This window comes from Neoarius graeffei, chromosome 7 (genome assembly GCF_027579695.1).
Source record: "Neoarius graeffei isolate fNeoGra1 chromosome 7, fNeoGra1.pri, whole genome shotgun sequence".
In the NCBI taxonomy this organism is placed as follows: domain Eukaryota; kingdom Metazoa; phylum Chordata; class Actinopteri; order Siluriformes; family Ariidae; genus Neoarius; species Neoarius graeffei.
This window is the reverse complement of record NC_083575.1, coordinates 81,098,065-81,117,195: the sequence shown is the minus strand read 5'-3', so window position 1 is coordinate 81,117,195 and position 19,131 is coordinate 81,098,065. Positions and strand designations below refer to the sequence as shown.

Below are 19,131 nucleotides of genomic sequence, written 5' to 3'. Positions count from 1 at the left end.
GTTTGTCTGCCGCCTGGTCAGATTTTGTGGCGAGTCACATGTACCAGCAAAAGAGGAAAAAAAATGCCACTTACTGCTTTTATCAAATAATAATAGGTACTGAAAAAGCCTGTATAAAACTCATGACAAACAGCATTACTCATCATCTCATGTGATATTGCAAGGTCATGTTTAACCACCTGTGTGTGTGTTGGTGAGAAAAGGAGGCTGGATGTTTCGGACCGGCAGGGGGATCATGGCATTTCCTCTGGTCCCTAAGCCGAGCTGGCCCTGAGCATTACAGCCAAAGGCGTACACCAGGCCGGTGGAGGGCACGAACGCCAGCGTGTGATGTCTGGAACAGATACGAAGGAAAAGCTCTGATCAAGTTCATGAAATGAAAACCCAGTACCAAGTCATCAAATAATGAGTGAGTATCGCAACACAGGAATAATTAAATGCTATGAAATGCAATGCAAACATGTTTCTGAATGCAAATTTTTTTCACATCCTTCAGAAAAGTCCCCGATTTGCTTTCGGAATCTTTTTTTTTTTAGAAAGAAAGAAAGAAAGAAAGAAAGAAAGAAAGAAAGAAAGAAAGAAAGAAAGAAAGAAAGAAAGAAAGAAAGAAAGAAAGAAAGAAAGAAAGAAAGAAAGAAAGAAAGAAAGAAAGAAAGAAAGAAAGAAAGAAAGAAAGAAAGAAAGAAAGAAAGAAAGAAAGAAAGAAAGAAAGAAAGAAAGAAAGAAAGAAAGAAAGAAAGAAAGAAAGAAAGAAAGAAAGAAAGAAAGAAAGAAAGAAAGAAAGAAAGAAAGAAAGAAAGAAAGAAAGAAAGAAAGAAAGAAAGAAAGAAAGAAAGAAAGAAAGAAAGAAAGAAAGAAAGAAAGAAAGAAAGAAAGAAAGAAAGAAAGAAAGAAAGAAAGAAAGAAAGAAAGAAAGAAAGAAAGAAAGAAAGAAAGAAAGAAAGAAAGAAAGAAAGAAAGAAAGAAAGAAAGAAAGAAAGAAAGAAAGAAAGAAAGAAAGAAAGAAAGAAAGAAAGAAAGAAAGAATTATTTACCACACACTTGTGAGATTTCCTCTCTGCATTTAACCCATCTGAAGCAGTGAACACACACGAGCAATGAGCGCACACTCATACCCAGAGCAGTGGGCAGCCATGCTAACAGCGCCCGGGAGCAGTTGGGAGTTCGGTGCCTCGCTCAATGGTACCTCAACCCAAGGCCGTCCCATATTAACCTAACCGCATGTCTTTGGACTGTGGGGGAAACCCACGCAGACACGGGGAGAACATGCAAACGCCACACAGAAAGGCCCTCGCCAGCCGCTGGGTTCGAACCTAGAACCTTCTTGCTGTGAGGCGACCGTGCTAACCACTACGCCACCGTGCCGCCCGTTTAATTTGTTTAAATCTCAAAGCGGTGACTGTAATTCTGCAATGATAAGGCCACATCACTACACCCTGTAGTTGATCAGTTTTCCAATAAATCATAACCCCCTTCCTCAAGCGTTTTATTCCTTACCCAGTTTGTGTCACATCTAATTATTTACATGCAAACTTCTCATTATTATAAGCCTCTCCCCTCCCACACACAATACAGTCCATTACGTTTGTTTCATGTTTAACTTTGTCCGAAAAAAATCCACTGTATGTAACAAAAAGATATATAAAGTCCTATGTCTAAACACTGGTACATACAGTACATCTTTTGAATGTGTTGATTAGACTTATGTTATGTATTAGGATTATTGTGTATTAGTACATACATCTTTTGAATTTATTATTATTATTATTATTATTATTATTTTTAAATGGTGGGTGTCTTAAAATTAATCTTTTATTTACCTTATGTTACTTGCACCAACAAAGGACAACCAACCCATTTTATTGTCTTGTACTTGTGCATTACAATGACAAAAGGTCTATCTAGCGATCTACACGGAATTAATCACACGTACAGTTGTGGTCAGAAGTTTACATACAGTAGCATGAAAGTCATTGTGGATATGAAGATCATGGCAATATTTGAGCTTTCAGTGATTTCTCTGAACTGTTCATTTTCTGGCGGCACGGTGGTGTAGTGGTTAGCGCTGTCGCCTCACAGCAAGAAGGTCCGGGTTCGAGCCCCGTGGCCGGCGAGGGCCTTTCTGTGTGGAGTTTGCATGTTCTCCCCGTGTCCGCGTGGGTTTCCTCCGGGTGCTCCGGTTTCCCCCACAGTCCAAAGACATGCAGGTTAGGTTAACTGGTGACTCTAAATTGACTGTAGGTGTGAATGTGAGTGTGAATGGTTGTCTGTGTCTATGTGTCAGCCCTGTGATGACCTGGCGACTTGTCCAGGGTGTACCCCGCCTTTCACCCGTAGTCAGCTGGGATAGGCTCCAGCTTGTCTGCAACCCTGCAGAACAGGATAAAGCGGCTAGAGATAATGAGATGAGATGTTCATTTTCTGTGGTGAAATGACTGTACATCATATTTCTTTAATAGAAAAAAACCATGAATTTGGTGCAGAAGTAGTTAATTTATTTTGGGTTTTCTGAAATCAACACAGGGTCAAAATTATAAATACAGGGTCAAAAATTTACAAAAACTCACTTAGATTATTAATTCAGAGGTGCTGAAACTTCCAAAATGTCTCTTATCTTGCCAAGGCCGAGGTCTCTTAACTTCCTGTTAGTGATCATGACTGATTACAGCTGGTAGCTTCTCTGTGCCTTCATAAAAAGGGTTTGTTTACAGCACCTCATTGGATTGACCAACACACAATACAATGGAAAAGTCTAAGGAGCTCAGTGCAGATCTGAGAAACAGGATCGCAGATACACACAACTCTGGAATGTCTCTTAGAGCCATTTCTAAACAACTGCAGATCCCAAGATCAGTTCAAACAATTGTATCCAAATTATTGTGAGGTGTAGTCACTTTGCTTCAAGAAAACCCAAACTGTCACCCTCGGCTGAAAGGAAATTGGTTTGGATGGTCAGGAACAACCTGAGAACCATCATGGCACAGCCCTGCCATGAACTGGAAGCTGATGGATCACTGTCTACAGTTCAGATCACCATGGACTAAGAGGCTGCTATCCAAGAAATAACCCCCTGCTCCAAAATTGACACCTTCAAGCTTAACTAAAGTTTGAAGCTGACCATACGGACAAAGAAAAGGCCTTCTGGAGGATAGCAGTATGGTCAGATGAGACAAAGATTGAGTTGTTTGCCCACAATGGCCACCATGTACAGAGGGACACTGTACCAGCTGGTGGTGGTGGTAGGATCATCATGCTCTGGGGCGGTTTTTGCTGCCAGTGGAACTGGTTCATTGCACAAAGTGGATGGAATAATGAAGGAGGACTACCTCAGAATTCTTCAGCATAACCTCAAACCATCAGAAACTTGAACATGACTTGGGACTTACAACAGGACAATGAACCCAAACATGCATCACAGCTGGTTGTGGAGGATAAAGCAGGCTAACATTAAGCTTAAAACAAGTCCTGACTTCAACCCTATTGAAAATATATGGACTGTGCTTAGAAGTAGAGTCCATGCCAAGAAAACAAAACAAAACAAAAAAATTTAATTGAACTCTACCAATTCTACCATGAAGAGTCATGAAATATCCAACCAGAATTCTGCCAGAAGCTTGTTCATGATAAAAAAATAAATAAATAAAGTTTGGACAAGGTGAATCTTGCGAAGAGACATTTTACCCAAATATTAGGTGTGCGGTATGTACATTTTTGACCTCGTGTTGATTTCAGAAAATTGGGCACCGAATTCTAGTTGATTTTTTTTTTTTTTTTAAGATGTATGTTGTACAATCATTCTGCCAGAGACAACGAACAGTTCAGAAAAATCACTGAAAGCCAAATATTGCCATGACATTCATATCAACAATGTCACTTTATGTAAACTTCTGACCACTACTGTAACTAGAAGAGCACTCTGTAGAGTGCATACCTCCACCAAGTCACATATCAACATCAAACTCAAAATCACTTAAACCTCAGATAATACTAAAACTAAACGCCAAATTTCAACAAAATCTGTTCACTAGTTTGAGTTACATTGGAAACAGACAAACAAACAAAACGGCGGCGAAAACAACCACTCGAGATGGCAGTTTTTGTGAATGTCTCCCCAACACCATTACTCCGAAGGCGGCAATTTACCCTCAAAGAAAGAAACCAACACCATCAGTCATGAATTCCTGCGTACCTGCCACAAGTGATTTGGGACACCTCGGTGCCCATGAGCTCCAAAACCCTGCGTGGCAGAGGCTCGTTGTTGGTGGAGTCGTGCCCCAGCTGTCCTCTCGACCCATTTCCAAATGTAAACAGACCTCCATCCTGTACAAACAATATGATTAAATGTTACCTCAATGTACAGATTTAAAAGTCCTATAAAAGCCCAGTTCAAGCAAATCTCGATATTTCATTTAAATCCAAGTGATCTCAGGAGAAACCGAGTGGACCTGTACCTTGGTCAGGGCGGCTGTGTGTTCCTCCCCACAGCTGATGTAGACCACTTTCTGTGAGCGCAAGAATTTAATATGGCAGGGAACAGCTCGATCTGTGAGAACAACAAGAACGCAAACAAGCTTTTATCATCCCCATGTACACTAGGGTGCATCAGTTGCCCCCTAAAAATGAAAAGTTCCTCCGATCATGATGCATTTTTGTTTTTTATGTTCCTTTTGGGGCGGCACGGTGGTGTAGTGGTTAGCGCTGTCGCCTCACAGCAAGAAGGTCCTGGGTTCGAGCCCCGGGGCCGGCGAGGGCCTTTCTGTGCGGAGTTTGCATGTTGTCCGCGTGGGTTTCCTCCGGGTGCTCCGGTTTCCCCCACAGTCCAAAGACATGCAGGTTAGGTTAACTGGTGACTCTAAATTGACCGTAGGTGTGAATGTGAGTGTGAATGGTTGTCTGTGTCTATGTGTCAGCCCTGTGATGACCTGGCGACTTGTCCAGGGTGTACCCCGCCTTTCGCCCGTAGTCAGCTGGGATAGGCTCCAGCTTGCCTGCGACCCTGTAGAAGGATAAAGCGGCTAGAGATAATGAGATGAGATGTTCCTTTTGGTAAGAAAACCAGGGCTTTGAACCGGTTCAAGGAACGAAAACGAAAACCGGGAACTTTTTCTATTTCACATGGAACAGAAACGAAACCAGAAACTTTATTATTTTTTATGCTCCGGAACAGAAACGCTTATTAAAAATAATGGTAACCGGTTAATACTGTTTTTTATTTCGTTCCTCAAAGTTTCCGTAGCCTACAAATAAAAAAGTCATTCTTCTGCGCAAGTTTCTATGACCCGCTGGGGTTCACTTCCTGTGTGACGTTCGCTGACTGAATGGAGAGAGCGGGAGGGTGGACTACTATCACGTCTCCACATCTTAAATAAGAGGTAAATATTGCAGTCTATCGTTATTCAAAAGCATCAATTTCAAACACGATATCAATATATTTGTCCACGTTAATGAGAGGCTCGCGAACATTAAAATGATGTTAACCTCTGTTAGCCTATCAATGCATAGGGCCTGACTAGCCTTTGGTAACACACTAAACGAATTATCTTTCATTTTTGGCACTTTTTCTGTTTGTGTAGATGGGAAGACATACTGAGAATCCAAATCGCCAACATTTGAAATAATAATTGTTTTGAATTATTTCTTGTCTTATTTAATGAAGGTTGTAATAGAATTAGCCTACATTTGGCTTAAGCTGGATGAGACAGAGACATAATTTTATAGCCATTTGTTAAACAGCTGACAGGGAACGTAATTAACCGTTCCGGGAACGAATTTTTTTTGCTCTAACCGGTTCGGGAACGTCTATTTAATGGTGGAACCCAAAACCGGAAACGTTAAAATTCCGTTTCTGTTCGGAACGAACCAATAGGAAAAAAATTCTGGTTCAAAGCCCTGAAGAAAACACACTGGGTGAAATATTTTGACAAAAGTTTAATGGTGGCACCAGGAGCTCAAAGTTATGGAAAAAGCTGCTATTTTATGACAAAATTTCAATCACTTTTCATGAAACATTATGGCACCTTATAGAGTATAGATAGTTTTCACATGACGTCACAGAGTCGGGGATTCCCTGGTGGCGGCCATCTTGTAGGGCAAGCTTACCGTACGGGTCACTGAGCACACATTGTAACGCGCGAGTTACATTTATTTATATATTATTTACATTTATAGTCACATTATTACTATTTAAATCTAGCAATGGTGCACACCTGTTGTATTCACGACTGTCGTAATAGGTCAGATGATGACGTCAAGCATAGCTTTTATGGAATTCCCACTGTACGGGAGCACGAAGGCGAGCAAACAAAGAAACTCAGCATACAAAGGAGAAATCTATGGCTTGCAAGAATCAACCGCAAGGATTATCAGCCTTCCAAACACAGCAAAGTCTGCTCCGATCATTTTATAAGTGGTAAGTTGTTTAAATAAACAATCAATCGTGTAACAAGCCTACATACCAGTTAATTATATTACAAAGTTTATACTGACATGGTACTGTAATACCACTAATGGATGTAAAATTTGTCTTAAATCAACTCGATATTAGACACACACATTTATATGCAGTGTTGAGAGCTCTAAAACTCCAATGTGTCCATACTTTGGCTGTAATTAGGACACGGCTCTCACTTGTTTTTGGTGGACTTCACGGACCCAGCCACAGACAAAATAATTGTATGACTCCAGCAACTTGTATGCTTTGAGGTCGTTAAGTGTGTAGGCGCTTTTAGTATTCACGAAATAGTTCACAATATCAGGGTATGATATGGATGGCAGCCCTGCATAGTCACTTGAAAATGCTTCTTTGTCCACTTCGTAGGGGTCAATTCCCCCAATCAAGGACAGTTTGGCTGCATACCGTTGTGAGATGTCATCCAATGTATCCATATACTTCCGTTTGCTTGATTTTGCCGACATTGATCTTTATTTTAGAAAACTGACTATATAACTTAATAAATTCTTCCGAGATAACATAGCTGGTAGTGGCGATGGTCCGTTTTGTTTGCCCTGCAAGATGGCGGCTGGGGGGGCGTTCCCCGGAATGCCGTGACGTCAGTGAAAACTATCTATACCAAATATCTTACACATTTTTATTCTAAATATATTATCACGCACAGTTTGAGTTTTAGCTATTCATTGAATCATTGTTCAACTACTTTTAAACAATACAAATGTATTATGAATCACATTAACGCTTCTCAATCCCTTGCAAAGGTTCTTAACATGATCTCTGGCTCACAAGAAATCAATAAATGGAGTCCAACATTGTGATTCAAACCTTACGCGAAAACAAAATAAGCGTTTTTTGGCAAAAATGAACCTCATGGTTGTAGGTACAGTCCCTTTAAAAACTACATTTCTGATCAGCCAACTTCCGCGTTGACCTACGTCACGCGTGGGCGGGATCACCAATGTCACATCCACCATGAAAGAATAAGTAACCCGGAAACTTCCAACTCTGTCTCTTTTGTGCTGTGAAACTCGTCGTGACCGGCATGTTTTGCAGAGATAAGGAGGCCCGCTCACCAGAGCATCCAAGATAAAGATGTTTTTTCTTTTCTTCTCTTTCTTGCAAGATCCACGATTTAACGCGATTTCTTTGTTTACCTTTGGCCACAGTAGACTCTAAAGCTAGCCGCACACTACGCCGATTTTCAGCGTACCGAGCCAACTGAAGTCGCGAGTCAGGCGTAAAGACTAGTTTTCGATGGTACCGACTCATCTCACAGCCGATTCGAAAAACTAATCGGGAGCCAGACTGATCGGCGAGAGTCGCTAGCAATAGCCAATCATATCTTTCGCATATAACACGTGACATCATTAAACACAATTTCTAGCGCGAGAAATACGTGTTGGTAGCACCTAATGCAGGTATATACTGTAATTCCATAGACTGAAGCTTTATCCATAGACACAGTGGGCTGGAAAGCCACTCTGCTCAAGTTGTGTGGCTAAATTCCAAATCGCTTTAACTCCCCTATATAAGTGCACTATTTAAGGTTGGAAATAATAGCTCATGCAGCCTAGATAGTGTGCTACATATTCCATGTTGTGTCATTTGTAATTCAGCCTGTAGCATCTTCAAGTGTTGGATTTAACAGTGACTATATCCAATAGCCAATCACAAAGCTACTGTTACGCGATATTTAGCGGAATGTTTGTTATGATGCTTAGTTCGCATAATCTCGTTTGGTGCCGCTTCAATCACGACTGCACTCGTCAACAGTCGTGAGTTAGTCGGGGATAGGTGCGTGCCCTGTCGGGAGTCGGCTCTGAAATGGGTCGGTTCGGTACCGCGTGGATCGGCGTAGTGTGCGGCTAGCTTAAGATCACGCGATTTTTAAACTCAGCTTGAGTTACAACCGGTTTTTATTTCTATTATCAAGTACGTACAAACTGCTGCCAAGCAGTTAATTTAAAAGTTAGGAGCGACCGAAATTCCTCCTAATTAATTCTCTGTGCACATTATTCTGATCAGAGACTCTCTTTTCATCACGAGCGACCACGCGTCGGACCAACAGATCCTCTTGTTTCTACAGAAGCAACTCACGTGCTCCACAACGGTGAAACTCCAAAAGCCTTGGAACATGTCTCCATAATCTTGCTATAAACAAGGTACTGGAGTAGATTGGCATTTGGGCAAAACCTAGTCTTAGGAATTAGCTTTTATGAAGAAGTGTGAATTTAAACTCAGGAACAGTTTAAATGTGTACACTGTAAACACGCAGCGTGTTGAATTAATTATTGTTTTGATCTCAATTGTTTTGATCTCAGTTTTGTTTAATAGATAGGTTGCATGCTCTCTCTTTCTTTCTAATACTTTAATTTCATTATTTACACACATCTTGACCTCAAGATTTCAGTGGATTCGGTACTGTTATAAGCTAGTGAAATTAGCCTATGCCTAATTCTTTTGTCCCATTAGCATCCAGCGCTAATTGTATTGTCTCAAAGGAGAACATGTGACGGCCCTCCTCCACAGGCCTCACAAACACACCTTAGCTAGCATTCCTTTGTCTTAGCTAGCGACACAAGGCTAATCTGTGTCTCCACACGTGGCCAACACATCTTAGCTAGCAACCAGAGCTAAATCCTTTGTTCTCAAACCCCACGTGGTGACACACCCCCCTTAGCTAGCCACATACGGCTAATTCTTTTGTCTAATTAGCAACCAAAGCTAGCTCACCAGGCCTCACACACAAAAACACATTTTAGCTAGCATTCCTTTGTCTTAGCTAGCGACACAAGGCTAACCTGTGGCTTAACACGTGGCCAGTACATCTCAATTAGCAACCAAAGCTAACTCTCTTGCTGTACTTACACACGTGGTCACCAGGCCCCACACACACAAACACATCTTAATTAGCACACACAGCTAATCTTTTGTCTTCACCACAACACACATCTCACTGTTTGTATATATTTCAACTGACATTATTCACTTTTATCTTCGTTATAATAAATTCATTTATTATTGAAACTGTGTTTGTGTTCCAATATCTTTGAAGTCCCCAATCTCCAAGAATTCAAAGGTGCATATGATTTATGTAATATGGTAAGTGATCATAATCATTTGGAAGATACCATAATTTAGCTGTTTGGTAATTTATTATTAAGCACCAAAATTAATGGTATTAATAAATGAGACTGATTTAATGATATGAGACTGATTCAATGAAAACGATTCAATGAGACTGATTCAATTTAATGATTTAATTATTAACCTTCAGATTTAATGAGATTGATCACTCAAACTAATTACCAAATGCACCTACATGGTGCCACCATTAGACTTTTGAATATGGTCAAAAATTTTTACAAGATGTCTTTATTGGTGAAAAGGAACACCCAAACAAAAATGCATCAGATTTTATGAAAGTGAGGGCAACTGATGCACCCTAATGCACACGGCAGCACGTACAATTTAAACAAAAATGAAATCCAAACTATGTAACTGATCATCTGTTCAATGTTCGGTATCTGTATGCTGCTAAAGGGAATTTATAATCTCTAGTTTAACATCATGCAAACTACATGTGTAACCCTCATACTTGCATCTTAGTCATTGCCTGGATTAGTAAGACTTTTACAGAACTGGTTTAATAAAAAGGCTCAATAATGCATATGCAAATCAAATTATATCCTCCAAGTCGCAAGCAGTTAGGATTAACGACTTCATGAGTTTTATGCCCGAGATAGACAGGATTTCTGACTTCTGGATAGGCGATACTACTTTTTATAGCAATGCAATATTTGTTTGTCCATATGTAGTAGTGACAAAATGGAGCACAATTCATCACAGTGCAACTTAGGGCCCGATCGATAAATCGGTATGCTGATAAACGATATGAGCTAATTGCCGATAAACCTGTATCAGAATTTAATGTATGGCCGGCTGATGTACAGAAGATGGTTCCTTTAGCCATTTTATAAGTGTTGTTGTTCATCGCAACTCCATTGTTAACAGCAGAAGTGCTTAGAACATCACAAGTCACAACAATCCGCTAACCCAAGCAGAGTCGAGTGGAGAAGCAACAGCGTGTCAGATAGATTAAGTTGTTCAGCTATTTATTTTTAAAAAAGAGTCAGTTTCAGTTGTACATATCGATTAACGATGTGTACAAATCATAACTAAATTTCTGTACAGTTCCTATAGAAAAACACAACCAAAATATCCTGGAATATTTAAAGCAGAGCTAAATTCATTTTTAAACTTGCTTTATTTCTTAATTAACATGTTTATTCAATTACATTTTCGGTTTTAGTAACCTTATATCGTGACTCGTACTAGCAACTAATTGCAATTAAATATTATACTTATCGGCCTATTTGGTTTTTAGCCATGTTGAATTTAGTTCATTTGGTCCACGGTGGGCGTCGCTTATCCGCGCGACCTTCACGAGACTTGTGCGAGACTTTGAAACATGACGCGTCAGTGCCGCCATTTTGAAAACTGTTTTCCAAATGAAATATTGCACAAAAACGAGTTTAAATGACGATTACTGCCTACAATACTTTTTTCAAAAACTTTCCTAATTGCCATCAAAACAAACAAAACTTCCGGCTTGATTACATCAGCATTCGAAAGAGGGCGCGCGCACGTCTTTTGACAACGTTGGCAGATGTCAGTCACTTTGATTTCCGCTGTACGTTTTACTTCCGTCTTACGATGTCTCGCACAGGTCTCAACGCATCTCGTTTACGGCAATTGCTTTGACATATGGACTGATATTACAGAGCGTGTTTCAAACACTCATAACTTGCTATAGCAGCGACAAAATAGCGATCAAAAATACATTCCAATATTTAATAAAATGAGAAATAGAATTTTGATGAAAAAAAAATTGCCTTAAGTTCTCCTTTAATACTTATAACAACATCGCGAATATGGCCAAAACATTTTTTTTTTTTTTTAATTAAAGTAGGATATACCCAGGGTGCGATGTGTCAAAAAACCGGGGGGGGTGGGGGTGGGGGGTGGGGGGGGGGGGGGGAGATGATTTTCTCCCTTTTTTTTTTTTATTCAAATGAACATTAGATTTTTTTAACTTGCCTAAATAGGCCCACAATATTACTTAGGATTGTATCTGCAGCGTTTTACTTTTAACCATGTTGACTGCGATGCTATATGGAAAAAAAAACAAATGCAATAAGTAGGCAGGCCCTTTTTCAGGTCCGTGGATTAATCTATCTCAATGTGGCAAACCATTTTCATCTGAACTTCAATCATCTCATATCATCTCTAGCCGCTTTATCCTGTTCTATAGGGTCGCAGGCAAGCTGGAGCCTATCCCAGCTGACTACGGGCGAAAGGCGGGGTACACCCTGGACAAGTCGCCAGGTCATCACAGGGCTGACACACAGGCCCTGTTTACATTATTTCGAATCAGCGGATCATCAGATTAACGTTTTTAAAACGATTCACGTACACACAGCAACGCCAATACACGATTCGCGTGCACACAGCAACGCCAATACACGGATACGCTAATCACATGACTAATCAGACGGCACGTCACATGATCCCAGTGCATATCGGGCATGCGCAAGTCACTCACCACTTGCAAGTGGAAGGATGGCAAGCGAACACCTTCTCCAGCAGATAAACACACCTGGCTGTGATGTTCATGTTCTCACCGAGTTTAAGCGCCTGAAGGAGGTTGAAATGTGTAAATAAACCTCAGTGCGGCTCAGCGCTTCCTCCTGCGCTCCAAATCACTCCGCCCTGAACAGCGAGTGCCCTCTGGAGGGTGCGCACTCCGGCCCTGCGCAGCTCACAGAGCGCGCGAGTGAAGCGCACGAGCAGTGATTTGGGACTGGGCCGCTGTGTGTGTGTGTGATCCCAACGCCAGCGAATCAGGAAGGTGGATGTCACAGTGACGTTGTCCAGTGACGACGTCAGCTAGAGCTCAGCACAGCGTATCCGCGTATTCTCAATGTTTACACAGCACCGGACCAGACACGAACTGGATTGAATACGTGGGCTCTGGCGGATTCCCGTTTCCCGGCGTTTCAATGTGAACGGACAGTGCATCCGCGAAGAAAACAAGACAGATACGGTCTAATGTAAACTTGGCCATAGACAACCATTCACACTCACATTCGCACCTACGGTCAATTTAGAGTCACCAGTTAACCTAACCTGCATGTCTTTGGACTGTGGGGGAAACCGGAGCACCCGGAGGAAACCCATGCGGACACGGGGAGAACATGCAAACTCCGCACAGAAAGGCCCTCGCCGGCCACGGGGCTCGAACCCGGACCTTCTTGCTGTGAGGCGACAGCGCTAACCACTACACCACCGTGCCGCCCTGAACTTCAATCAAACACTCAAAAATAAATTTCCTAAATAGGCTAGCACAACAGGATGTCACTCCTCAGGAACAGGTTTGACAAACTAGACCAAGTAAACATATCGCTGATCCAGTGCATGACTAATTCAGCAAGTTGAAAGAAAAAAAAAAAAAAATTGCAACACTCCCCTTCAAAGGGAATTCTGATGTAAATGATCAGACACATTTTATTTGAAACAGTTGTGCTCTCAGTGAGAATGCTGAACTTGTTGGGTGAGTTTTTAAATAGAGTCCACTAGAAGCACTGACATTTTCTCTGCAATAAACACCAGCATATTCCGGCATGCCTTGTCAGAATGCAGCATGTTGCCAAGGTTAACACCGCTGAGTTGTTGCAGTTCGACCAGGTGTGGCTGCATTTTGAATAAGAGGTCAGTGTAGCAGATCATACAAGCTGTGTGAAAGCTTGTATGATCTGTTCATGATGCTTTCGCCACAGAGCTGCACTGTTCTCAGCTGCCTTCTCGTCTTTTTTGTAAAACGTCAACGCGTTTGATGTGGCTCGGACACTTTCCGTGCTTGCTAATCTCGTCATTTAATTTCTTTGCAGTTTTGGCTTTTATGCCATTAATGAAGGCAGAGTCGATATGAAGTCTCTCCTGTGTATGTGGTCCTAAATCTTTCACGTCGGAACAAGCTCGGCACTTGACTGACCCATCTGTGCTGACAGCAAGTCACTCATGACCCTCTCTCCATTTAGCAAAGCGCGCCGGCTCAATGCACCCTCCTACCACATGCGTCTCAGATGAGTCGCTACCGAGTAGGTCTACCTCGGAGTTTCTTTCTTCATCGTGAGGCTGGGAGTCGACCTGTACATGAGCGCTAACCTCCATCACAACATTTCTTGCGCTGTCACTCTCGGGTGTTAATCTAGTTGTTTTATTCGCGGGTCCTGTAAAATATGACGATATGCTGCTCTGAACACGTTTATTTTCTCGGCCCTGTTTTCACCACCGCTCTCGGACAAGTTCCCACACTAAAATGTTGCAATGTTTATATTGTGTCTGGTGACGTTCAGAAACATTAAGTGTAGCTGTGCCGTCTGTCAGTAGCCTACTCTGATGTATGGGCTGCATGTTTGAAGATCGTTAGAATTTAAGTAGCATCAGTTAAGTTTAGGGGTGGGTGGTATGGCCAAAAATGTATATCACGGTATAATTTGAGCCACTGACGGTATACGGTATAGACCCTTTTCACGTGACATCACGATAAACGCGTCCGCCATTTTGGACATGAACTACCAGTAGTCTACCACAGCCAACAACGAGGAACGATGGCGAAGCATCGAAAGGAATATAGCCATCAAAGAAAGCTTTTACTTTCAGCAAGACTTCCATCATGCCATATTATATTGTTGTGCACCTGGATGTAGTAACCATCAACACACAAGGCAAGATTTATCATTTTATCGGATCCCGACAGATGCTGACCGACGGAGAAGATGGATGTAGAGCCCTGCACTCCCGCGGGAGTCCCGCGGGACCCGCCACAAAGCAGTGCGGCGCGGGACAAATTTTGAAAACTCATTGCGGGCGCGGGCGGGACCGGAAGTGCACATATGCGCGCGCGGGCGGGAGCAGGAGTGCACATATGTGGTGCGGGCGGGAGCAGTGATAAGCTGCAGTCCTGCTAACTAAAAATGTGTTTGAAATAAAATGTATAAATTATTAATTTATGTCTATCATATATAATTTGTGCTGGTATTTTATTTGGCATTAATAAAAACATTTTAAGATACCTAAATTTGAAGAGAGAGTTAGATTGCCAGAGGAATGGCATCTTAAATTTGCCATTAGTCACCCTAACGGGAAGTCCTTTGATCACTCTAATGACTTGCAGCTCACACCCAACTAGCAAGAGAACCATAAGTGAAGTGATTTACGGCTTGCGTTAGTCTACAACTTTAGTCAGAGAGACATGTTTACACAGTGACGGTAGGCTTGACTCAATGCTATCCCAGAAATCCTTCCTGTAATATGCTAATTTGGCTGTCCAATCAGAGGCGGCCAAATTTGCATATTACAGGAAGGATTTCTGGGATAGCATTGAGTCAAGCCTACCGTCACTGTGTAACATGTCTCTCTGATTAAAGTTGTAGACTAACGCAAACAGGAAATCAATTCACTTTTTTTACTAGCTCTGCTTTGTAATAAAAAAAAGAAGCACTATTGGTATAAAGCAATCCCATTCACTTTTTTTATGCTGATCAGAGAATTACAATGGTTTCTCATATGATAAAAATGTGTGATTAGCGATTAAATATTTTAATCGTTTGACAGCACTAATTATTATTATTAGAGACAGTACATGCTGAATTCCGAAACAAGGTAAATAACAACGTGAGCTGTAGATATTTATGCTGAAATCCACTCAAAGTAGGGGGCGGGGCACCATCACGCTGTGTCAAGACAAGAACTTTCCTGAGAAATAACGCGAACGTCTGCATCATGCGGGATTTGCGGGCGGGAGCGGGACAAAATATGGCAGGCGCGGGCGGGAGCGGGACTGCACAATGCGGGCGCGGGCGGGAGCGGGACTGCACAATGCGGGCGCGAGTGGGACTGAAAAATCCAACCCGCGCAGACCTCTAGATGGATGGTCTCTAAAATATTGACAAAATGATGTTTATTGACATAGCAATCGTGTGTAACGGGAAGCATTTGCATATCCGAAGTGTTGTGTTTACATCAAAGATAAAATAAACCGATATGACAACGACTGCTGCTGCCAGGTTGGGGACACAAACGAGTAGAAAGGAAGTGTGCCAACAGACTTCCTTTGTGGTCGATTCTGCTTTAAGGTAAGATGCATTTAATTATTCGTCTGCTGTGGGTTTGGAATCGGTAGCCTGACCAATTCGTTCATGTTTGTGGTGCCATCTGTTTGTTGACGCGTGTTGAAATGGAAGATTGGTTGTTGACATGATTTCCAGTGATGCTTTGGTGCTGCTGTGGATCAGATGTGTTGAGTAGCCTGACTGTTTTTTTTTTTTTTCTTGCGTGTGGTATCATTGTTGACGCGAGGTTGTTTTTTGAACATGCCAATGCGGACACGATTTCCCCTGATGAGCTATGACTTCAGACGCGATGCGTGTGTGGAGTCCGCGTGATATGTGCGTAAGATAGGCTTCTCGTGTGTTTGGAGATCCGCGCTCTGAGACAAGCGCAAGCGCAAGCACCCCCCCCCCCCCCCCCAAGGGAAAAAAAGGGACCCCCCCGAAAATATCGGCATAGTTTGAACACTGGGTTGGAGAAAGTAATGGCAAATAGTGAGTGCACAAACCATAGAAGGTAGACTGTACACAGCGCCAGGGCAGTGTGATGGTATGTCTACTTTTAGATTGTGTTAGCTTATCAATGAACACACTCATCACTCGACGAGTTTCACGTCTTTACGACGGATACTTAAATGTGCGTTAGGTATTATTGTTGCAGTCTAAGCAGTCATTGTAGCAGCTAGATGAGCGAGAACCGAAAGGGTCTGTGCCATAAACCGTTATTTCTTCATGTCCAAAATGGCGGTCGCGTTTACGAAGGTCACGTGAGTGAAAAGGGTCTATACATCTCGGTATTGTAGTTTTGTATATAAATTACAACAGAACAGTTTCTTAGTGGTTACCAAAGCAAAAAGTAAAAGCTTTCAATCAGGATGTTTTCAGCAATATTGAAATTTATTGTGCAAAACAGAAAACACAGGACATATAAAAAAAAAGAATGATATTTATATTTTAAAAAACTAAGAATAGGTAAAGTTCCTCAAATAAACTCCTCGAATTCCTCATATAGACACAAAATTGTAAAGTACTTTTCTAAGTACAAAAATAATCAACCGAGACTACAGACTGTTGTTTGTGGTGTGTAGTTTTTCTCCCGCCCGAGGACTGCCCTTTCTTTTCAGTAACATCATGCTGCAGTCTTTGGCTTTCTTCATATTCGATAGCGTGGTTAGTCTTGAGGTGGTTGAACAGATTACTTGTGTTACCGTGTCTTGCGATCACTGTCGCCCGGCATATCTTGCAGATAACATTTTCTTGTTTAATATCCGTCACTTTAAATCCAAACCACGTCCAGATTACTGATGTTGCGCCGACTTTTTTCACGAGCTCTTCCTCTGCTGCCGTCTCTTCACTACTCGCCGCCATTGTTTCTTCTTCGAAAGCAGCCAGGCGGGCGTTCAAACTATGCATTACTGCCAACTAGAGGAGGCAATGAGCTATCGCGGTACACGCTATGAGACAAACTCTCTACCGTTGGTCAAAAAATACCATACGGTATCATACCGTGCAAACCACCCACCCCTAGTTAAGTTGCATTCATCGCCATCGGGGGCGGGGATAGTCCATGTCTCCAGCGGAGATAAAAATAATTTAGCAGAGGTAGGGATAGGAAAACCAGAAGGAGAGAAATCCCTCCCATCCCCCCCTACAAATTGCACCCTGGATATACCTTGAAAACAACTAATAAATGTGCATGCTTCCAGAGTAATATGCTGTGTTCACATATATACACCGGTACGATAGTGGTATAACTGTATCGATACAAAGTATACCGGTATAGTTTAGTGCGTTTGTCCACACTAGCGAGAAATGTTTGCGGTTTTCTTTCACGGTAGTTGAAATGCGTGTGCGCGAAATGTTTCCGTGGTTACCGAGTAACTTCCTTACGAGAATATATGGTGGATGAAACAATGTGTGTGTGCTTTTTGTTGTCAGTGTACAGTCTGTATTTCTGGTGGTCATTTATTCAGTCGAATCGTATAAAACACGCGAGGCAGTTGAGAAAGAAACAAAGAAAACGAATCTCCCTTTCTCCCCCCTCACTTTCTCCCTCTTCCCTTCTCTTCCCCCTCCCTCCTTTGCTCCATGTAGTTCCACGGTCGTTTTGAGCCATTTTGACGTTTTATTTACAGCTGGAAAGCATGGGCGTATTGCCAGAAGATGTAGGAATGGTTCATTGCGCTTGCACATTATATTTGTATCGATACAGAGCCGCTTCATCTGTCCACACTACAGTGAAGCGCTACAGTACCGATACTGTACCGGTACGAAACCCATACATTTGTGGGTTTCGTACCGATACAGTTATACCACTACAGCAAGGCAAGGCAAGTTTATTTATATAGCACATTTCATACACAATGGCAGTTCAATGTGCTTTACAGAAGTAAAAACAAAAACAGTAAACAATAGAGAAATAAAATTACATAAAATACTTTTATCTTTATTCTAAAATAATTAATTAAAAGAATTAAAAGAAAATAATAAGAATTAAACAATAGTAGAAAATATTAAAATGCCAAAAAGAAAAAGGAGAAAAAGAAAAAGGGAAAAAAACTAGCAGAATAAAATAGAATAAAGTTAAAGTAAATTTAAAACATGCAGAGAAAGTAAAGATTATAAAAAATGTAAAAATATTAATTATTTAACAGAAAGCATCTGAAAACAACTTAGTCTTTAACCTAGATTTGAAGCTGCCAACAGCAGGAGCATTTTTGATGTCCTCTGGGAGTTGGTTCCATAGCTGTACTGCATAGTAGCTAAAAGCTGCTTCACCAAACTTTGTTTTAACAACTGGTTTTAATAGTAAATTTTTCTGTTTTGATCTGGTAGATCTGATTGGGTTAGGCCGCTGCAACATATCAGAGAGGTAATTGGGCCCTGTACCATTTAGAGATTTGTACACCAGCAGCAATGCTTTAAAGTCAATTCTGTAGCTTACTGGAAGCCAGTGAAGGGACCTTAGAATTGGAGTAATGTGCTCTGTTCTTTTTGTTCGTGTGAGAACCCTAGCCGCGGCATTTTGAACCAGCTGAAGTCGTTTGATGGTCTTTTTTGGCAGGCCTGTGAAAAGGCCATTGCAGTAATCAACCCTACTAGAGATGAAGGCATGTATTAGTTTTTCCAGATCATTTTTTGACATAAGTCCTCTTAGTTTGGAAATGTTTTTTAGGTGATAAAATGCCGTTTTAGTGATTGCTTTCATGTGACTGTCAAAGTTTAGCTCGCTGTCAATGAAAACACCAAGATTTTTAACCATTTCTTTAGTTTTAATCCCTTTTGTGTCAAGAATAGCGGTAATCCTGAGTCTTTCATCTTTTTTTCCAAATAGAATTACTTCTGTTTTATCTGTGTTCAGCTGAAGAAAATTTTGTGACATCCAGCTATTGATTTGATCGATACACTGGTAGAGACATTCAAGGGGGGCATAATCATTTGGTGATAGAGCAAAATAAATTTGGGTATCATCTGCATAGCAGTGATACAAAATTGAATTTTTATTGA

The 19,131-nt window shown here is 41.4% G+C and overlaps 1 protein-coding gene across 2 annotated transcripts in view; it reads right to left on the bottom strand.

Moving 5' to 3' along the window:
* The window catches only part of LOC132889714 (probable E3 ubiquitin-protein ligase HERC3), a 125,355-nt gene that overhangs the window by 75,498 nt on the left and 30,726 nt on the right, over positions 1-19,131 (bottom strand). For both annotated transcript variants that reach the window (XM_060926484.1, XM_060926485.1), the window contains exons 6-8: positions 4,452-4,543; positions 4,190-4,320; positions 180-334 (exon numbers count right to left, since the gene is read on the bottom strand). In XM_060926484.1, coding sequence (XP_060782467.1) covers positions 180-334; positions 4,190-4,320; positions 4,452-4,543 — 378 coding nt within the window. The remainder of the gene's footprint in view (positions 1-179; positions 335-4,189; positions 4,321-4,451; positions 4,544-19,131) is intronic.